This window comes from Carcharodon carcharias, chromosome 6 (assembly GCF_017639515.1).
Source record: "Carcharodon carcharias isolate sCarCar2 chromosome 6, sCarCar2.pri, whole genome shotgun sequence".
In the NCBI taxonomy this organism is placed as follows: domain Eukaryota; kingdom Metazoa; phylum Chordata; class Chondrichthyes; order Lamniformes; family Lamnidae; genus Carcharodon; species Carcharodon carcharias.
In genome coordinates this window covers 74,342,420-74,365,407 of record NC_054472.1, presented here as the reverse complement: position 1 = coordinate 74,365,407, position 22,988 = coordinate 74,342,420, and the positions used below count along the sequence as shown (strand labels likewise).

Sequence of the window (22,988 nt, the reverse complement as noted above, 5' to 3'; positions counted from 1 at the left end):
TTGGACTTTCACCACTGAATCTACTCAATGCAGAAATCAGAAAAGTGTTTTGATTAGAGCTATTAACAATGTGAGTGTTGAAACTCAACTTTAAATTTGTAGGACATTGTGAGCAGACTTTATTGACAACATTTTTTATAGTTAAATTCAAGAGTCTTTATGCCAATGACATAGAATGATGAGTAAGCTATAATAATATTGCTATTCAATGACCTAAAGCATTACAATAAGTGATAATAACCTTTATATTTTATTGCATTATATATTGGATAACAATAACATTTCAGGAGGTATTATGGTTATTACAGACCCCAAGGGGATTATTACTGACCTGAGTAGGTTGGGTTGGTAATAAGAACCTCAGAACTGGTAATGACCATAATGACTAAATATAATTATTAATCTATGTGACCTTCTACACAATTTATGTATTTGGTTAATCATTTTCTGTAGTCTCTTAGAATTATCTTAGTATGTGTCAGTGCTGGTATATTTATTGCTACCTCACAGGCCTCATAAATAACAGAATGTTTAGCCCTCACAATTGAGGATCGCCTGATTTCTGTCAGCCATCCAACCAGCTAGTTACCATGGTTAAATTATTAGGTCCTGCGATTTTAGTTCATTAACAATTGGCATAAATTCTTTGGCCACAAAGATTAATAACAGATATTGAAGATGTACGTTTCATTTAGATTAGTGTAAAATTGTTATTTACTGAGGTACACTTCAGCAAGTCTTTGAGGATTGGGAACATAACTCCTTTTCCATGTTGTTATCTCTTACTTCATTTCACTCTTAGCTTATATGTTCTTCAAAATCATCTTGTTTTGAAAGAACAAGAGGAGCCAAAAGTGTCCAGATGTAAAGGGAACTGCAGACCCAGCTGGAGGCAATTTTCATCCATACCGCAATCCAACTGCTTGATATGCTCTTAAAATCAGGACTATGACTGTATATGGAATGCAAGAAAGCTACGATCAATTACCATAAAACTTCTAGAAATAATGGTTTTATCATTTTAAACTAAATTAAAATGGGAATATTTTCAAAACATTGAGCTTCTCTTTAAACTAAAACTATTCTATGGGAGAAGTGTGCACAAATTTGTGCATGAAACCTTAGGAGAAAAACAAATTAGTTAAAATAAAGCAGTTATCATTCTGTTAAAGTAAAGATTAATTTTAGCCAAACATAAGGTAAGCCAATATCCCAAAGTTTAACCTCGCAGCTATTTTTGTAAACAAATTATAGAGGAAAAACTTAATTTTTTTAATCTGTCCCCAAAGCAATTATTTTATTTCAATACTGCATTTTCAGTTTGTAAAAATAGATAATTGCAATTGTACATTCCCTTATCATCAATAAACAAAAATATGTCGTCGTTTCTTGTGTTCTTATTATCTTGAAAAGTCATTAACACTTGATCCACATCAACTGCAAAATTCAGTAGAAACATGATGAAAGCTATCCTTCAGAACACATGGGGTGGAATCATCCCAGATTTGCACTAAGTGCGGTAGTGGGCGTGAAAGGGCGTGCCGCCAGGGTAAGTCAACTATCTCATCAATCTCAACTCACCCACTCATGGCATCTCACTCACTGTCAGCTCAAGGGGCATCACCTCACACACACCCTCACATCTCCATCTGGAGACTGCCTCCTCATCCCGTCCATGGCTCCATTCAGCACACACACATGCCTGACATCCTTCTCACTTGGCCTGGCATGTGCCTTGCTCATACTCTCTCCATCCGTCTTTATGCAGGACAAGATCACGCACAATCGCCGGGAGAGGTCCCAGGCCGAGGGTGGAGTGCCGGACATCAAGTCCTCATCATTTGAGAGTTGAGCTTTAAAACTGGCCGGAGAGGACAGCGACCTTTCCTGCAGCAATGGTGAGGTTGGCGGCGAACACCCACGTGAGGATCTTGCACCACATCATCCTTCTTTCAACGCTACCCTGAGTCTATTGTTCCATGTGTAATGCAGCTGCCAAGCACTAATACTCTCCACTTTCTCTCTTAGGCACATCGCCCTCAGGCAACCCTGACTCCGGCCCCAACACTGAGAGCACCTCGGATGAGGACCCTGGGGGCAGAACCATCGAGGACCTGTCACTGCACTCATCCACACGCTCCACTAGTGCAGCAACATACGCCTTGGTGGGACCTAGATGTAGAGCAGCCTTGGGATCACAATCTGGTAAGCACAGCTCACAACCTGTTCCACAGCAGGTAGAGGCAGGAGCATTCAAGGTCGCCAGCACTCGGACGACTGCTGGAGGCAATGAATCTGCTGAGTCTGAGTCAGATGATGACTCAGTCCTCAATCAGTTGGTGGAGCTGCAAAGACAATCACGGAAACATCAGGAAGGGATGTCTGGTGCGGGTGCACTCCTCAGGTTGCAAGGGACGATGGAGGAGTCCGTTCGCCTTCAGTCCGAGGTGATAGCGCCAGCATGCCAACGCATTGAGGTCAACACTGGCAGGATGGCAGCCACCATGGAAACCTTGGTCCAGGACATTGGTGCTGTACTGCTGCGCAGGCTGATGCCATAATTGGCCATCAATGTGTCAACATGAGAGGAGTGAGGGGCAACTTGATCTTTCTCGAGCTTCCCCGTCTCCTCAAGGATTCAGCCAGGGGCCATTGGGCACTCATAGGGAGGAGGACTGTCAAGAAAACAAGAAATTGTAATATTTTTCTTTTGGTAATATCATTGTTATATTTCTTATGTCTGGAAGACATGGGTTGTAAGTATGGTAACTGGAGTAAGAGGCAGAGTGACTGCAAGAACCTAAGACCAACAGTACGAAGTGGTTTTGATATGTTAATGAACCAAGAGGAACTTCAATCAGAATTTTACATGAAGCAATAACAGGAGTAGTTTTGAGCTGAGTTGCTTTAATTCAAAAGGGAATATATGCAGGTTGTAAAAGGTGTAAGTAAGTAAGGTAATGATAGGGTAAGTTTTCTTTCACAGCCTAAGAGCTAGAGTAAAGAAACGAGTTTAATCAATTCTGGGAAGAAAGCATTTATGAAGAGTCTGGTTGAGACAATAGAGAGATCAAAGGGAAGGAATGCATTTAAAGAAATACTAAAGCCTATGTCGGGTAGCTGTTTAGATCTGTTAAGACAGCAGGATAGCTGGTCAGAACTCCCAGAAGACAGTGTGAACAAGGCCAGACCTAGAGAACCAGTTACTGTCAGCCTCAGGGAACACTCCAAGGAAAAAGGCACTGTGTGGTAAAAATTACTAGAATTCCAGAGATTTTAAAATATATAAGGATAGTTGCTGAACAGAAAGGGAAAGGTTAGCTCTGAAGGAACAAAAACAAAAATATTTGGAAAAACTCAGCAGGTCTGACAGCATCTGCGGAGAGGAGCACGGTTAACGTTTCGAGTCCATATGACTCTTCGCCAGAACTAAGGAAAATTAGAAAAGAGGTGAAATATAAGCTGGTTTAAGGGGGGTGGGTGGGACAGGTAGAGCTGGATAGAGGGCCAGTGATAGGTGGAGATTGCCAAAAGATGTTATAGACAAAAGGACAAAGAGGTGTTGACGGTGGTGATATTAACTAAGAAACGTGCTAATAGTGACATTAAGGATAGGAAGCAGGACGAGCAAGGTACAGATGGGCCTAGTTGGGATAGGGTTGGGGGAAGGGATCGAAATAGGCTAAAAGGTAGAGATAAAACAATGGATGGAAATACATTTAAAAATAATGGAAATAGGTGGGAAAAGAAAAATATATATAGATTATTGGAAAAGGGGGGTCGGAAAATGGGTGGGGATGGAGAAGAGAGTTCATGATCTAAATTTAACATTGTTTTATCTCTACCTTTTAGCCTATTTCGATCCCTTCCCCCCACCCCACCTCCACTAGGTCTATCTGTACCTTGCTCATCCTGCTTTCTACCCTTATTGTCACCATTAGCACATTTCTTAGCTAATATCACCACCGTCAACACCTCTTTGTCCTTTTGTCTATGACATCTTTTGGCAATCTCCACCTATCACTGGCCCTCTATCCAGCTCTACCTGTCCCACCTCCCCCCCCTTAAACCAGGTTATATTTCACCTCTTTTCTATTTTTTCCTTAGTTCTGGTGAAGTCATACGGACTCGAAACATTAACTGTGTTCCTCTCTGCAGATGCTGTCAGACCTGCTGAGTTTTTCCAGGTATTTTTGTTTTTGTTTCAGATTTCCAGCATCTGCAGTTTTTTGCTTTTATCTTAGCTCTGAGGGTAGTTAATTAATTAAGATCTTCTGGAACTGTTTATAAAGTATTATTTACTGTGTGAAGCCATTCTTGTGTTTAAGTGTGTGTGTTTTCCCTTTTGCTTTTTTAAAATAAATGTTTACCCTACTATAAAATCATCACAAGTGAAATCATTTCCAGATTTCAGAACCTTTACTCATACCATACAAATTGCAAAAACTGTTTTGGCAGCTACTTCAATCTTCCCTTTGGGATTTGGGCAGCTCAGCATTTACCATCAGCTGTGCCATAACAAAATTGGGGGTTTGTCCAGGATATTAAAAGAATAATTCCCTGATTGGTTTGGAATTGGTGAATTTAAAGACAATGAGGGTGAGGAGCATACTGAACCAGTAGTGGTATTGTGTAATTTTAAAGTGGGAGACTGCAAAATGGTTTTTGCAATTGCTAAGACTTGTCTGAGAGTAGAAGACATAACCTTGGATAGTTTACAAAAGGTAACTAAAGTTAAGTTAATAGAATTGTCAAATAAGTTACAATTAGCAGGGGTAAGGAAATCAGACATAATTGAAAGTATAGTACAGCATTTGAAATTGGAAAGAATACCCGAGAGTTCTCCAAGGGGTGGGTCACTGGAATGAGCTCAAATTCAGTTGCAAATGAAAAAGATTGAATTGGAGGAAAAGGAAAGGGAATGAGTATTTCAAAGGGCACAGGCAGAAAGGCAGGAGAGAGAAAAGGCAAAAGAACAAGAAGAAAGGAGACAGGAAAGGGAATTAGAAAAGGTGAGGTTAGGGAAGAGAAAAAGAGACAGAGAATTCCATCTTTAAAAGCTGGCAGTTAAAAAAGAGACACCAGAAGGTGAGGAAGGACTTACTACCTGATCAGAATCCTGTGTTTGAAAAATCCAAAGTTTGAAAAAAGAGATATCAGAGCATTCTTTATCTCATTTGAGAAGATAGCTAAACAGATGAAATGGCCAAAAGAAATTTGGGTGTTGCTATTACAGAATAGGTCTCTAGGTAGAGCTAATGAGGTCTCACTCATGAGCATCACTCTCAGAAGGAATATCTGGGGAATGTGATGCCGTACAGGCAGCTATTTTGAGTACCTATGGGCAGAAATTTTTGCTCGGCGGCGGGTGCACCCCCGATCTGCTGGAACATGAAATGAAGCATGTTGACGTCGGCCGAACATGCCGACATCAAAGCGCAGTTGCGTGATTGTTTTGGTTGGCGGGCACGTGCCAGAGCTGGCAGTATGCCTGCCAACAATTAAAAGGTCTGTTAAGGCTATTGAGTTATCAATTAATGTAATTTTTTCACTGCCCGTCCAACCTAACGGTTGGCGGGCTGGCATAAAGGCCAAGTGGCCTTTGCATTCTTTTGGAAACCTCATCCATGGGCAGGGTGAGGTTTCCAAAACCAAATAAAAATAAAATAAAAACTTTAATTTTTCATTAATAACATGTCCCTGCTCATGTGACAGAGTCACATAAGGGGGCATGTTTTATTACATTCTTATTTTCTTTATTACTTTTTTATATATCTCTTCAACTCCCTGAGGCAGTTCCACGTATGCGCGAAGTTCGCACTCAGCCGGCTCGCTTTCCCCATCCCTTCCCGCATAGGCAGTGCTCAGCTTTGCCGCTCGAATTTCAAGCTGGACAGGCCTTAATTGACCCGCAGCATGAAGTCGCGTTGCGGTGCCAATCATGGGCGGCGGTCGACTTCCTGACTGCCGCTGCCGAGCCCATCCACCAAGGGCAAAATTCTGCCCTATTTAAAGATTCACTTCCATCAGTAGTAAGAACCCATGTGGAGGAACAAAGGCTTAAAACTGCTAGGCAGGCAGCAAAGATAGCATATGAGCTGGTCCATAAATCAAAACCTTTTTTCCACACCATTTTAAATCTGAGAGGGATAGAAATTGAGGAGGTGAGAGGAAAGTAGGTAGTAAAGGAAGAGGAGGATCAGCTAGAGATTCTAACAAGATTTCACCTCAGGCTAAGAAGGAAGGTACTGAGTGTGGAAGGGATGTAAGAAAGCTTAAATGTTTTCATTGTAACATGATTGGCCATACAAAGTCAATGTGCTGCAGGTTACATGGGAAATCTTGTAGATTATAATGAACTACGAAAGGTGCTGTAAAGTCAGAAGCTTTAGAGCAATACAAACTAGTAGGATTTGTACAAAAAGAAAAGCAAGCACAAATATTAGCCGAAGGTGAATAAGGGTTCACAGCCTATTCAAAGGAATGCTGAAAGGTAGGTTGCAGACATGTTTAAAGATTTCATCTGTGAGAGAAAAATCTTTTCATGTGTACAAGGTGGGGTTGGCAAAGATATACAAATTTTAAGAGATAAAGGAGCTTGTCAATCCTTAATGTTATGGGAGTGATATTTGTTGTCCAGAAGGATTTTTACAGGAAAAGGTTTTAATAAGTGGAATTCAGGGAGAAACAAAAAGTATTCCACTGTGTAAAGTGAATTTAAAAAGTAGCTTGAAAACAGGTGAAGTGATTATAGGAGTGGTGGAGAAATTGCCTATTTCAGGGGTTCAATTAATCTTAGGGGTTGCCTACTGTAGTTGAACAGCCTGTGAAAAAGCAATCCACAGAAGTCTTGCAGGAAGAACATGTTTCCAGACTGTGTGGTAACATGATCACCAGACTCATAAGTTGAGACAGGAGGTCTAGAAGTCAGGGCAAAGAGCCTGAAGTACAATTAGCTGATACTATCTTTGAGAAGATTGTTCAGGAAGAGAGAATGGAGGAAAATGAAGCTGAAGTCTTTAGCTCAAGGAAATTGATAGAGTTACAGCAAAAAGATCTAAAAATAAAGCAGTTATACCAAACAGCTTACTCAGAAACAAAGGTGAAGTGTATTCCAGAACATTACTACCTTAAGGATAATATAGTAATGAGGAAGTGGTGGCCTTCTCATATTCTGGCAGATGATAATTGGGCAGAAATACATCAGGTAGTAATACCATCTGAATACAGGATGGAAATTCTGAGAATTGCTCATGAAGTTCCAGTTGGGGGCACTTAGGAATAAAGAAAACCCAAGCTAAAATACGGAAAGAGTTTTATTGGCCTGGACTGCATAAAGATATAGTCAGGTTCTGTCGAACATGTCACACATGTCAGGTGATAGGAAAACTCAAGCAGTAATTTAATTCCTATTCCAGCATTTGAGGAACCTTTTACTAAGGTCCTAATTGATTGTGTGGGACCCCTCCCTAAGACAAAAAGTGGAAATCAGTACTTGCTGACAATTATGAATGTATCCACTAGATTCCCGGAAGTGATACCATTGAGAAATATCACAGCAAAAAGGATTGTAGAACAATTGACCAAATTCTTTACCAGACATGGTTTGCCAAAAGAAATACAATCGGTTCAGGGTTCAAATTTTATGTCACAGTTGTTTAGGGAAGTCATGAACAGCCATAGGATAAAGCAATTTAAATTGTCAGCTTATTATCCTAAATCACAAGGGTATGAGGGAGATGGCATCAAACTCTAAAGACTATGATGAGGGCATATAGTCAGGATTACCCACAAGAATGGGATAGGGGAATTCCATTTTTATTATTCACTATTAGAGATGCACCTAAGTCCTTTTGAATTAGTATATGGTCATGAAGTGAGAGGACCACTTAAACTAATTCAGGAGAAGTTTGTGAGTAAGAATTCAGAAACCACACTCTTGGACTATGTATCAAAGTTCAGGAGAATTAGCTATGTGAATTTGCTAAAGAGCATTTAAAAATATCACAACAGGTAATGAAGACAGAAGCAGATGGGAAGGCAAAGACTTGTAGCTTTGTAGCTGGGGAAGAAGTGTTAGTTTTGTTGCCAGTATCAGGTAAACCATTAAAAGTCAGGTTTAGTGGGCCTTATCAAATTGAAAAGAGATTAAGCAAAGTGAATTATTTGGTAAGACCTCCGGATAGAAGAAAAACCCAAAGGGTATGTCATATAAATATGCTCAAAAAGTACTTTGATAGGGAGGATAACCAAAAGGAAAAAGTATTAAGAGTGATGAATCAGGGCAAGGAAGTACGGATGGAAGATTTTGAAATTGATTTTCCTCGAATTCAACTGGACGATGAGGAAGTGCTTAAAAATTTCAATGAAATATTGAGTTACCTTCTAGATAAGGATCAAAGTGACTTGAGAGAACTATTGCAGTCACATAGAACTTATCTGTGGGGATAAATTGGGAAAAACAAAGGCAGCTCTACATGATGTAGATGTGGCAAATTCTGTTCCAATCAAGAAACATCCTTATAGGTTGAATCCAGTAAAATTATCGCAAGTGAAAACAGAAATTGAATTTATGCTCAAGGATGACATTACTGAGTTGAGTTGTAGCAATTGGAGTTCACCTATTGTGATGGTACCAAAGCCAGATGGAACACAAAAGACTATATGTGGATTATCGAAAAGTGAATGCAGTGACAAAAGTGGATTCATACCCTTTTCCACGTTTGGAAGACTGCATTGAGAAAGTGGGACAATCAAAGTTCATTACAAAGACTGACTTGCTGAAAGGATATTGGCAAGTACTTCTATTGGAAAAGACAAAACAGGTTTCAGCTTTTGTAATACCAGATGGGCTTTATCAGTTCAAAGTTTTGCTGTTTGGTATGAAAAATGTACCAGCAACCTTCCAGAGACTAACGAATAAGGTTATTATTAGACTGAGACTAATGAATAAGGTTATGACTGGGCTGAGTCACTGTGCTGTGTACATTGATGATTTGGTGGTATTCGGTCAAACATGGGAAGAGCGCCTACAGCATCTGGAAGAACTATTTGATTGTCTACAATAAGCTAATTGGGTGGTGAACTTGGATAAGGGTGAATTTGTGAAAGCACAGGTCACATGGTTAGGCCATACTGTTGGACATGGTCAGATGACCCCACGGGATGTAAAAATAAAGGCGATTGACAAGTTCCCAGTGCCTTCAACAAAAAGGGAAGTTTTATGATTCCTGGGCATGAGTGGTTTTTACAAGAAGTTTGTGCCAAATTTTAGCACTGAGGTTGCTCCATTAACTGAACTCTTATAAAAGAACTAGAAGTTCAACTGAACATCAGTGTCAAAATGCACCCAAAAATCTGAAAATTGTGTTTTCGACAGCGCCAGTTTTAGCATCACCGAATTATGCTAAGCAGTTTAAATTGGCTATTGATGCAAGCAATGTGGGTATTGTTGCAGGAAGATGACTCAGGTATTGAAAAGCCTGTGGGATATTTTTCAAAGAAGTTAAATATTCATTAACAGAAATACTCCACAGTTAAGAAGGAAATACTGAGTTTGGTACTAGCATTGCAACATTTTGAAATTTATGCTGCCAACAATTCATCAGAAACAGTTATTTACACTGACCATAATCCATTATGATTTTTGGAAAAGTTTCAAGACCAGAGCGCTAGACTGTTTAGATGGATGCTATTATTGCAACCATTTAACTTTCACATTATACATGTGGCTGGATGAGAAAACCTAACCGCAGATGTATTGTCATGGGTTTAAGGTATGAGGGAGATTGGACAGGTGAAACCTGGAAAGAAAAGGGCTGAAATAGGCTCTATTTTTACTGAAACCTAGGGTATATTGTCATGTTAATGCATGCATCTTATAATGTAATAGTATAGTGTATAGAGATAAGTAATAATTAATAGGAAAGAGGTTGAGAAAATGAAACTGTCTTTTTGAATTATGACATCTCTTTTAGGGGAGGTGTCGAGAAAACAAGAAATTGCATTTTTATTTTGTTAATATCACTGTCATATTTCTTATGCGCTGGGGGACAGGCTGTTGGGGGTTGTAAGTATGGTAACTGGAGTAAGAGACAAAGTGACTGCAAGAGTCTAAAGCCAACAGTGGGTTTGATGTTAGTGAACCAAGAGGAACTTCAATCAGAGTTTTACATAAAACAATAACAGGAGTCGTTTTGAATGAGTTGTTAGAGTTCAAAGGGGGATATATGCAGGTTGTAAAAGTAAGTAAGGTAAAGATCGGGTAACGTTATTTTGTTTAAAGCCCAAGAACTACAGTAAAGAAATGAGCTGAATCAATTCTAGGAAGAAATCATTTCTGAAGAGACTGGTTCAGACAATGGAAAGATCAAAGGGAAGGAACGCATTTAGATTCACAGGCCAGAATTTTTCCGTCAGCGAGTTGGGGGCAGGGCCCACTCGCCGACACAAAAATGACGAGGGATGAATTCGGGAGGAACCCCCAACGTCATCCTGCTCCGTTTAAATATTGAGGAAAGCAGACGGAAAGCGAAATCAGCTGTCCGTCCGCCGACCTGTCAATGGCCAATTGAGGCCATTGACAGGATAATTAAGCCAATTAAAGGCCCTGCCCATCCAACCTTAAGGCTGGTGGGCAGGCCAGGAGCCCCAGCGGGCTTCTGAAAAAACATGAAACCTCATCCACTGGCGGGATGAGGTTTCATGTCTGTTTTAAAAAACTTTAATAAACTTTATGTGATATTTATTAACATGTCCCATCTCATGTGACATTGTCACATGAGGGGGACGTGTTAATAATTTTTTAATTTTTCTATTTTTGAAGTTTATAAACCTTTCAGTGCTCTCCCTGAGACAGCACTTAGTCTCGGAGCTGTGCGCTCTTTCATACGCATGAGCAAAAGAGTGCACTTTGACAGTTGGGGAATCCCTCCCCCCCACCCCGGCATAGGAAGCGCATAGCGCTTCCTGTCGGGTGGCCCACCCACTCAAAATGGCGGTAGGGCCCGTTTTGGCAGCGGCGATCGGCTGCCCGCCCACCACTGAGCCGGTGGGGCCCCATCAAGGGCAAAATTCTGCTCCTAGAGTTAGAGTTATACAGCACAGATACAGGCCTTTGGCCCATCATGACCATGCCAGCCATCAAGCACCTATCTATTCTAATCCTATTTTCCAGCACTTGGCCCACAGTCCTGTATGCTAGGGCATTTCAAGTGCTCATTTAAATACTTATTAAACGTTGTGAGGGTTCCTGCCTCTACCACCCACTCAGGAAGAGTGTTCCAGATTCCAACTACCCTCTGGGTGAAAAATAAATTTCCTCAAATCCCCTCCAAACATCCTGCCCCTTACCTTAAAAGTATGCCCCCTGGTTATTTACACCTCTGCTAAGGTGAAAAGTTTCTTCCTATCTACTCTATCTATGCCCCTCATAATTTTGTATACCTCTATCAGGTCCCCCCTTAGCCTTCTCTGCTCTAAGGAAAACAACCCTAGCCTATCCAGTCTCTCTTCTTGCTGAAATGTTCCAGCCCAGGCAATATCCTGGTGAATCTCCTTGCACCCTCTCCATTTAAGGAAATACTGAAGCCTATGTGGGGTAGCTGTTTAGATCTCCATTAAGACAGCAGGATAGCTGGTCAGAGCTTCCAGAAGACAGTGTGAACAAGGCCAGACCTGGAGGATCAGTTAATGTCAGCCTCAGAGGACACCTCAAGAAAAAAGGCACTGTGTGGTAAAAATTACTGGAATTCAATAGATTTTAAAATCTATAAGGATAGTTGCTGAACAGAAAAGGGGAAGGTTAGGTCTGAGGGTAGTTGAGTTAAGATCTTTTGGAACTGTTTTTAAAGTACTGTTTACTGTGTGAAGCCAGTGCAATTGTGTTTTTTTTTTCTTTTTCTGTAATAAACATTTACTCCACTATAAAATCAGTACAAGTAGTTGGGGGCATCATTTCCAGATTTCAGAACATCTCCTCATAACATATAGATTGCAAAAACCATTTTGGCTGCTATTTCAAGCTTCCCTTTGGGATTTGGGCAGCTCAGCATTTGCCGTCAACCATGCCATAACAAGAACTGGCAGCTCAACACCCCAGGGCCATCCACCCAGGTGACTCCGGGAATGTCCGACTGATCCAAATGCCCACTTTCTGTGTGCCTCGCAGCTTCAGCTCAACAGGCCGAGGAGGATGTAGTGGCCCCTCAGCAGGACACCCAAAGCATGCCAGGGCCCTCCAGCTCTCAGTCCTCCAGAGAACGCCTGCCAAGGTCATCACAGACCAGGGTGTAGCAATCAGCTGGCTGCCTCCATCTCCGCTGTGGATGTCAGGGGGAGTACCAAGAAATAACGGCAGGGTTAGGAAGGTTAAGAAGATGTAATTGCACAGCCTGGGCATGGATGTTAATCACTTGTACATAATGTTCACTATTGTAAATAAACTCTGAAGAACGTCTCCTTGTCTTTGGCTCATTGTTATGATGAGCAGTGTTCGTATCACTCAGATGTGAAACCTTGGGGTTCCTGCACAAGATAAAGGCAGGTGTCTCAGTCCAGGGCCTCTTCCCTGTGCAGTGTGTAACCTTCAGGCCACAGTGATGGTCTGGCTTCACACTCACTGGACACATTACTGATGCCTGTACCTCGATGGTGCTTGTCATTGTTGCTAGAATGTCGTGGGCAGGTGTCACAGAGTTCCATCATCCTCTCTGTGTGTTCTCAGCATCTTTGAGGTGGGGCTGGCCCTTCCATCTCTTCAGCATCTGTGACCTGTGATGCTGTGCTCCTGAAGGCCTCAGGTGCTGAAGACTGACAAAGGATCAGATGCATTTAAAATTTCACAGCTGCATCTCTATGATATGATCATGATCACAGAGTGCAAGTGAGCTGTTCTCAGCAAGACATGGGGCCGGACATCCACAGAGGCTGTGTGAAGATCTATGGAGTGTCCTCACTGCATGTTGTCATCGTCCTCCTGAGTTCTTGCGACTATTAGGGCCTACACTATGTCTCCATGACATGAGCCTCAGCAGTGAGGTGATGTGCGCTGCCATCAGCCACACAGGAGTCAAACGTTCACAGCTACAATGTAAGGATGTCAGGAATGTCCACATTGTATCTTGTCATCATTCTCTATGAATATTGCAGGTATGAGGGCCTCTTGAGTGCGCCTGCCTCATCTGGCCAGTGCGATGGCCTCATCGCTGGCATCCTCCCCTTCGAGGACCTCATCACCATCAGCCCCTATGACCTCCTCCTCATTGGAGGAGACCTGCAACTCTTTCATTTCCTCATCAGCCAGGTCCTCTCCTGGTTGTAGCACCAGGTTGTGCAACACGCAGTAAGCTACGATGATGCACAAGACCCTTAGTGGATTGTATTTTAGTGCTCTTCTGGACCTATTGAGGGACCAGAACCTCAATTTCAAAATGCCTATTGTTTGCTCCACCAAAGTCCAGGTCGCAGCATGAGCCTCATTATACTGTCATTCTGCTGCAGTCTGAGGCCACCGCATAGGAGTCATCAGCCATATCTTCTGTGGGTAGCCATTGACATCCTCCAGGGTCTAAAGAGGCTGCAGGATTGGCTCCTTGGGGACAAGGATCTGAGAGCTGCTGAAGATGTAGGAGTCATGGACGCTCCCTTGCAGACCTGCAGGATGCGTTTGTGGTGGTTGCACACCAGCTGAACAGTTGACGAGTAGAGGCCCTTGCAGTGACGTAGTTGACTGCTTGTTGCCACAGAGATCCAAGTGCCAGGTGAGTGAGTTGATGGCACTCAACCTGTGGAAAACCTGCGATCTGCACAAATCCCAGCGCTCTTGCTTCCTGACTTTCCTGATCCCTGTCAAAATGCACAACGTTCTGTGCGTTCATGAAGATGACTTCCATGACCTCCTGAATACACTCCTGCGTGGAGGCTTGTGAGATCCTGCACAGACCACCTGTGGAGCCCTGGGAGAAGCCACTGGCATAGAAAATTGAGTGCGGCATTCACTTTCATGGCTACAGGCAGCAGATGCCCTCCATGTCCCTGTGGCATCACATCCTGCAGCAGGTGGCATATGTGACCAACCAGTTCCCTAGACATACACAATCTTCAGTGGTACTGGTCATATCAGTCATCTGCAGGAATGACAAGTGCCATCTATAGACCCTGTGTCTATCGAAGCACCTACGGAGGGACGGCTTTCTGTGAATCTTCAGCTGCATGCACAGCATGACCTGCCATCCCTTCATCTTGAGGGTGATGCCCCTCCCTTTGCCGATCCAGGCACCTCCTCTGCACTCCTTCTTCTTCCCTGCTCCCTGTAGGCCATGAAGCACACTGCTAAGTCACCAGGTGCAGGGTTTTCAGTCAGCATGCGGGGGCGAGCCCAACACATCGATGCGTGATGATGTCGGGCGTCCGTCCTGGTGTCATTACACTGTCTCACAATGTTTCATTCTGTGGGCACACGCCGGAGTTGGCTGCGTGCCCGCCAATATGTAAACGGTCTATTGAGGCCATTAAGGAAGTAATTACTGTAATTATTAATGCTGCCCATCCAACCTTAAGCATAAGAGTGCCAGCCACCACTTGGATGGTGAGTGTGTAGTGCACTTCATGGCTGTCCAAAACCTCTCCCACTTCTGCCCCACTCCACTTACCGATTGATGGCAGCTTCGGTCATTGAACTGCATGCTGTATTCTCAGCTCAAGCGTAGGCATTTTGCTAACCCGCACTGCCAGGCTCTGCTGAGCAGAAAAGCTTCAGAGGCCTGACTCCAAGCATGTCAATGGAGCTGCTGCTGAACGGACTTAGCTGCGGGAGAATGCTCACTTTTGACAAGCTTTTCCAAATGCGTGGCTGCTTCCCTCATCCCCCACCAACCCCCTTCCCCTGGTATGTGCTTCTGTACTTCCTTCAGTCTGCGCTGCCTTGCACCCACCATCCACCCCCATCCTTACCTGCACTGGAGCCCTTTCCCCAGGGCCGCACTGAACCCAACCTGGAAAAAGCGACTTGCCTGTGCCCCCCTCTGAATGGGTGGCGCCTCTTCCTTGATGTCCTATGGGTGAAACTTGTGAGCGCTGCAAAAGTTTGTGTGCACTCACTTCCGAGTTCCCCTCGAGGTTCAGGTCTCCAGGTGCGTGCCTTTTAAAGGCAGTCATGAAGCACGCCGTACTGAAGTCTGCTGATGTGGGTGGTGAATTTGACATGGAGGATGATTCTGGTGAGCAGGGCTTATAATGAGATGTTAAAGTGTTGAAATTTGGTTCCTGGTGTGCGGCAGCTGCGAACATGGCCCGCCATTGATGGGTGGAGCAGACAGTCGCAAATTGGTTTCACAACAGCGTGAAACTGATTTTTGGCCTTCTCGCCATATTGTTCCTACCCTACCCGCCATGCCGCCCGACACCAACGGGACTGGGATATTCCACCCACGGTATGATATCATTTGTCTCCTTTGTACATTTTGAATGAATTTATATCAATATAATTTTAATAATCATGTGTCAAATGACCACAAATATGGCAGAAACTACTGAGTATAGTGGAGACAATTCAGATAACAGCTCAAAGCTCTGAAGAGCAAATTTTCTGTCTAACCCTATTGTCTAACATTTTACCACAAGTATCATCGGTACTGACGTTCTTTGTTCAGATTTAAGGGACATGCATCAATTTATTGCATTAAAGCTCTTATATCAATATTAATGCCTGAAACAAATAACTTACAACAGCAAATAACTGAATCGTCTCTCATTAGACTCTGCCGGGGGGAGGTTGTATTCTGCAACTTAGCTGCATGGGAATGGATTGGTTGTCCTTAACTTGCCTGATTTTCATTCTATGGGTGGCTGATGCACTCTACAAGGTTATTACATGGGTGGTGAAGTTGAAAATTAACCCGCCGGCTCTACATGTTACTTTTTTGCTATAGGGCTGATTTTTATGGCTTCTGGCCAGCACTGATCTAAGAACGGTAGTGCATGACTTACCTCCCTGTTCTCTCATTGCAGATACACCTCTGCCCTTTCTTTGAATGATATAAATGGGAAAAAGCAGAACATTGGAAAGTAAAATGTGGCCAGAAGAGCTTTTCCTTGAGGAATGCTTTGGACACAAAGAGTGGAATCGTCCCAGATTTGCATGAAGTGCGGTAACGGGCGGAAAAAAGAATGTTTCATTCTACGGCCGCAATGGTGGCTTTTCATGCTGTATCGTCCCAATCCTGCCTAGATAATTATGCATTCCCAGGAAACGCGCCAATTCACTGGTGGGCGGATCCCAATTCACCCGCCCACACTGTCACCTCACCGCTTCCTCATGCCAGACGCCATATTTAAGGTGCAGCTACACACACACACCTCTCAGTACTTCCAGCCCAGGACTGCCACAAAGAAGACATGTCCCCAAGAGGCAAGAAGACTGCAGACCTCGATTCAGGGATGCATCTCTGGAAAGCCTTTTGGACGCCGTGGAGGCCTGCTGTCAAGTCTTCTACACCCACTCTAGATGAAGGACAGCAAGCAAGGTGGCAAATCCATCATGGGAGGCAGTGGCAGCAGTGAGCAACGCCAGTGCCCTGCAAAAGAGGGCAGCCAACCAGTGCCGCAAAAGGATGAACAATCTCCTCCATTCTGACAGCGCTCACCCACACCCTTCAAATCACTCTCAACTTATAAACACAGCTACAGGGATCTCACTCACTGCCAGTTCAAGGGATATCACCATTCAGTCTCTCACACACACTTTCATTTGTCCTCGTCCCATCCATGGCACTGCTCACCACCCACACATGCCAGGCATACTTATCATCTGGCCTGGCAGGCATCCTGCTTACATCTCTCCATCTGTATTCATGCAGGACAAGCTGGCACACAACAAAAGGGAGAGGTCATAGACTGGTGGAGGAATTTCCACCATCAAGGTCTTCACAGCCTTTTAAATTGGAGTCATCTCTAATTACTGGCCGGCGAGGATCTGGACTGTTCCTATGCTGATGGTGAGTGCTCAACCAAGTGAGGATCCAGTGGTGCAACATCCATCAAACAACCATGCTGTGAGTGATGTGTCCTCTTTCACAGGCCACTGCCATGCACTAATTATCTCTCCTTACTTTCGCAGGCACATCTGGGAAACAGCCGAAGAAGTCCACAGCCCAGGTCCTCAACTCAAGCCCTAAAGACACCTCAGAAGAGGAATTGGCTGAAACCCTCATTGAAGACCTGTCACAGCACTCACTCACACCCTCCACCAGCACATAGACACATCTCAGTGGGACCAAGCTTCATAGTAGCCTCAGGGTCACAATCTGGTGAGCACATCGCACCGTCTGATCCACAGCAGGAGGAGGCAGGAACTTCCCAGGTCCCCGGCACTAGAAGGGCTTATGGAAGCCAGAGGTCTGCTGAGTCCGAGTCAGGTGACGAGCCTCTGGACTCAGTCATAACTCAGTTGCTGGATCTGCAAAGGCAAGCTCAGGAACATCAGGAAGGGATGTCCGCTGCACCCCTCAGATTACAAGGCACGATGGAGGAGTCCATCCATCTTCAGTCTGAAGTGATAGCGCCAGCATGCCAATGCACTGAGGTCAAGACTGGTAGGGTGGCAGCCGCCATGGAGAACTTGATCCAGGGCATCACTCCTTCACTGCTGCACAGGCTGATCTCCATCACTGACACCAGAGTTGACCTCCAACAGTGTCAACATGAGAGAGGGATCAGGGCAGCTCGATTTCGCTCCAGCTTCCCCTTCTCCTCAAGGAGTCAGCCAGATGCCCTCAGGTACCCATAGGGAGGGGGATCAGCAGGTGCACACCCCAGGGCCACCAACCAAGTGACTCCGGGAATGTCCGGCTCATCTGAACCCCCTATTCCTGTGACACAGCAAATCCAGCTCCACAGGCCGACGAGGGTGCCACTGCTACACAGCAGGATCCCTAAAGCAGGTGAGGGCCCTCCAGGCCTCGGCCCTCATAGGGCATCCGCCAAGGTCATCATAGACAGGGTGTAGCAGTCAGCAGGCTGCTTCTACCTCCACTGTGGATGTCCGGGGAGCACCAAGGCATAATGGCAAGGTTAGATAGGAAGGTAACTTGGAGGTGAGTGCACAGTAACGTTGTGCAGCGTTCGTGAGGGTTGCCTATTGGACCTCAAGGTTGAGGGGCTGCGCATTCAGGTGATGGCATAAGAAAGTAGCATTTTCCTGCTGGCTGATAGTGTGGTGCCAGGGCAATTGCTGCACTGTGGTTGAGGTGAGTTGGGGGGGTGGGGGGTGAGGAGGGCGAGGGGGGGGGAGCAAGGGCCGCACTGCGGTTGGTGGTAGTGCACAAGCATGTGGTGGTGGGGGCAGTGAAGCAGCCATGCTTTAGAGATACCTTGTATAAAGTGACCATTCCTCTGCAGCTGAGACAGTTCAGGTGCAGCCACATTGACATGCTTGGATTCGGGCCTCTAGCTTATCTACCCCCTCAAGCAAGCATGAAAGTGTCACCAAAAGCTCCAGAGCTTTTCACCCCTAGGGAACAGACTGCAAACTAATGAGCATTTTAATGGACTGCAGAACAGTTGGACGACTGGGCACATTGTACAACCTCCTTGCAAAAGCCGGCCATGAGTCAGTCACTGGCAGAGGCACTCACAGCCCCTTGCAAAGTCATCATTCAGGATTGGACCAGTCTCCCCCATGGTTCAAACTAACAGTACAGCCTTGCAATGCAGGTTAGGAGAATGCCTACATCTAAGCTCAGAGCACAGCATGTAGTCCAGCTGCTGCCAATTGATCAGGTGGAGTGGTGCAGAGGTGGAGCACATTAAACTCTGGCCAACCAACTGTGGCCAGCACTCTTTGGGATGCATTATGGGACCTTCAGACTTAACCAAGTGAAGTTCTTAGTACACCTATGCTAAGTTACGCACCACTCTCCTAGCTTGCCAGTTGTGCACCTTATAAATGCTCTTGTGAAATTATGCAATTATGCCAATGTACTCGGATGGTCCAGCGTGGGGTGGGGTGGGGGGGGTATGATTCCGGAGAGCTGGGCTTATAATGAGATTCAGATGTATTACAATGAAGTTCCCAACGTGTAGCTGCGGGAAACACGGCCCGCCACTGACAGACAGTGTGGACGAATGCAAACTGGTTTCATGACATCATAAAACTGATTTTTAGCCTTCCTGCCATATTGTCCGTTCATGCCCGCCATGACACCTGGTGTCAGCGGGCACGGAAAGTTCTGCCCAAATGTTTTGAAAGTAATCTTGCCAAAGGGAAATTTTGAGCAGCTACTTGCAACATAAAGTTAATTCTACCACTTCTTGTATTGTGTCCTATCAAAAGTGTTAATAACCATCAGATTTACTACCTGATCTACTGCAAGTGGTTGACGGGTAATTGATGTCAGGGTAGAAATTCCAACATACATGGTGGTGGATTTACTTAATTTCAGATAGGATAGGTTTAAACAATACAAATATTTATAATTTAAGTGCAGTGTCTCGAGTTTAAGCCAGCAACAGTAAATTGTGATGGCTCTACACTTCAAAAGCATTTAATTGACTGTGAGGTACTTGGAGATGTTCTGAGGCTGTGAAAGATATTATATAACTGAAATTCCTTTCCTATATTAAGTTAACACCTCCATTAAAAACAACTGTAATAACTTGCATTTATAACCTACCTTTAATGTAATTAAACATTCCAAAGTGTTCTTCAGGAACATTAGGGACAGAGTATTATGTTCAACGGGTGGGCATGCATCCGACCAGAACGAGCGTAAAATGACGCTCAATGACAGCGGGCGAGCATCCTGACGTCATCGTGCACTAGCACGATATTTCAGTTGGCGGGTGCATGCGGGAGTCTGCAGCGTGCCCGCCGACAATTAACAGGCCTATTAAGGCCATTAATGTTCTAATGGAATTAAATTTTCGCTGCCCATCCAACCTCACGATTGGCAGGCAGGCGAAAAGGTCAAGTGGCCTTTGGATTTTTTGTGAAACCTCATCCATGTGTGAGATGAGTATTTGATCAGTGATTAAAAAAAAAATTTTCAAACTAATTTCTAACATGTCCCTGCTTATTTGACAGAGTCACATGAGAGGACATGTTATTAACATTTTTAAGTTCTTTATTTTTTATTTTAAAAATTCCTCAGCTCCCTGAGCTCTGTGCCTCAGGGAGCTTTTGCTGTCTGCACCCCGTGCACACTTTTGCACTCACGTTCCTCCCACTCCCACCATGGCAGCGCTGGAGAACTGCAGCAGGTGTTTCACGCTGGCTGGCTGTTTATTGGCCAGCCAGTGTGAAATCCATGTTGGGGCCCGATCACAGGCGGCGGTCAGCTTTGCGACCACTCCCGAGCCCACACACCAAGCCCGCCCGCGACGGTAATATTCTGTCCTAGAAAACAAAATTTGACCCCAAGCCACATCAGGAGATATTAGGGCAGGTGGCTTAAAGCTTGTAAAGGAGGTAGGTTTTATGAAGCATCTTAATGGAAGAAAGAGATGTTGAGAGGCAGAGACGTTCAGAAAGAATTCCAAATATTAGGGCCTAGGCAGCCATGAGTGGTGGAGCTATTAAAATTGTGGATATTCAAGGGGGAAGAATTAGGTGAGTTGTTTTTTATTTATTCTTGGGATGTGGGCATCGCTGGCTATGCCAGCTTTTATTGCCCATCCCTAGTTGCCCTTGAGAAGGTGCTGGTGAGCTCCTTTCTTGAACCACTGCAGTTCATGTGGTGCAGGTACACCCACAGTGCTGTTAGGAAGGGAGTTCCAGGATTTTGACTCAACAGCTGTGAAGGAACAGTGATATAGTTCCAAGTCAGGATGGTGTCTGACCTGGAGGGGATCTTGCAGGTGGTGATGTTCCAATGTACCTCTTGCCCTTGTTCTTCTGGGTGGTAAAGGTCAGGAGTTTAGTAGCTGCTGGCGAAGGAGCACTGTGGGAGTTGCTGCAGTGCATATTGTAGATGGTACACACTGCTGTCACTGTGCATCCATTGTGGACAGAGTGAATGATTAAGGCGGTGGGTGGGGTGCCAATCAAGTCAGCCGATCTGTTTTGGATGGTGTTGAGCTTCTTGAGTGTTGTGGGAGCTGCACTCATCCAGGCAAGTGGAGAATATTCCATCACGCTCCTGACTTTGTGCTTTGTAGATGGTGAATGGACTTTGTGGAGTTAGGAGATGAGATGCTCACTGCAGAATTCCCAGATTCTGGCATGTTCCTGTAGTCACAGTACTTATATGGCTGGTCCAGTTAAGTTTCTGGTCAATGGTAACACCCAGGATATTGATGGTGTCATGGATGTTAATATTGTTGAATGTCAAGGGAAGATGATTAGATTCTCTCTTGTTGGAGATAGTCATTGCCTGGTATGAATATTATTTGCCACTTATCTGCCCAAGTCTGAACGTTGTCCAGGCCTTGCTGCATGTGGGCATGGGCTACTTCTGTATCTGAGGAGTTATGAATGGTACTAAATAGTGGCCAATCATGAGCTGACATCCCCACTTCTGACCTTAGGTAGGAGAGGAAGGTCATTGATGAAGCAGCTGAAAGTTGTTGAGCCTAGGACACTGCTGAGGAACTCCTGCAGCACTGTGCTGGGGCAGAGATGATTGGCCTCCAAAAAACACAACCATCTTCCTTTGTGATAGGTATGACTCCACCCAGTGGAGAGATTTCCCCCAATTCCATTGACTTCAATTTACTCGGGATCCTTGATGCCACACTCAGTCAATTGCTACCTTGATGTCAGGCAGTCACTCTCACATCATCTCTGCAGTTCAGCTCCTTTGTCCATGTTTGGACTAAAGTTGTAATGAGGTTTGGAGCTGAGTGGCCCTGGCGGAACACAAACTGAGCATCAGTAAGCAGGGTGCCGTTGAATAAGTGCCACTTGACAGCACTGTCGACAACACCATCCATCACTTTTCTGAAGATTGAGGGTAGACTGATTGATGGTAATTGGCTGGATTGGATTTCTCCTGTTTTTTATTGCCAGGACATGCCTGGGAAATGGTGGATTAATGCCAGTGTTGTAGCTGAACTGGAACAGATTGGCTTGGCGCTCAGCTAGTTCTGGGGCACGTCTTCTGTACTACTGCTGGGATATTGTCAGGGCCCATAGCCTTTGCCATATCCCATGGCTTCAGCTATTTGTTAATATCCCGTGGAGTGAATCGAATTATCTGAAGACTAGCATCCATGATGTAGGGACCTCCACTGGACCATCCACTTGGCACTTCTGATTGGAGATAGTTGTAAAAGCTTCATCCTTGTCTTTTGCACTGATATGCTGGGCTTCCACACCATTGAGGATAGGAATGTTTTTGGAGCCTTTTCCTCACGTTAGTTGTTTGATTTTCCACCAGCAGTACAGATACCTGAAGGGATTGTACAGCTGGAGGAGACTGCAGAGAAAGGGAGCGGTGAGGCTATGGAGGAATTTGAAAATAAGGATGAGAATGTTAAAATAGAGGCATTGCTTGCCTGAGAGTTAGGGTAGGTCAGTGAGCACTAGGGTAATGAGTGAACAGGACTTGGTGCAAGTAAAGACACAGGCAGCAGAGTTTTGGGTGACCACAAGTTTATGAAGGCTAGAATGTGAGGCCAGTTCAGAAGTGCAATGGAATAATCAAGTCTAGAGGTAGCAAAGAAATGGATGAGGATTTCCACAGTGGATGAACAACAGCAGGGGTGGAGTTCTGGAAGTCAGCCAAGTGGCACAATTTTCCCAGCCGTGTAGAGGTAGGGATCCTAGAAATCTAGAAAAACAAGTGCTGGGCCAGTTTCCCAGTGTGTTCTTGTATCCTTGCACATTTCCTAAAGGTGGAAGTGCAGCAGTAGTGGAAAAATCACCTGGCAGAAGCAGGCAGATAGTTAAGGCAATTATTGAAGTAATTAGGGGGTATTTCTTGATTGCAATTTTTCTGGCAAAGCAAGGGACCCCTGCTTTGTCTGCAGCATGCCTCCTCACAAACTTAATG

At 44.5% G+C, this 22,988-nt stretch overlaps 1 protein-coding gene across 1 annotated transcript in view; it reads right to left on the bottom strand.

The window, feature by feature from the left end:
* Positions 1-2,980: 2,980 nt before the first annotated feature.
* LOC121278802 (serine incorporator 1-like) overlaps positions 2,981-22,988 on the bottom strand; it is a 142,890-nt gene continuing 122,882 nt past the window's right edge. Inside the window, exons 10-13 of the mRNA XM_041189255.1 lie at positions 13,237-13,400; positions 8,383-8,439; positions 5,339-5,491; positions 2,981-2,994 (exon numbers count right to left, since the gene is read on the bottom strand). Of these exons, the coding sequence (XP_041045189.1) occupies positions 2,981-2,994; positions 5,339-5,491; positions 8,383-8,439; positions 13,237-13,400 (388 nt within the window). The remainder of the gene's footprint in view (positions 2,995-5,338; positions 5,492-8,382; positions 8,440-13,236; positions 13,401-22,988) is intronic.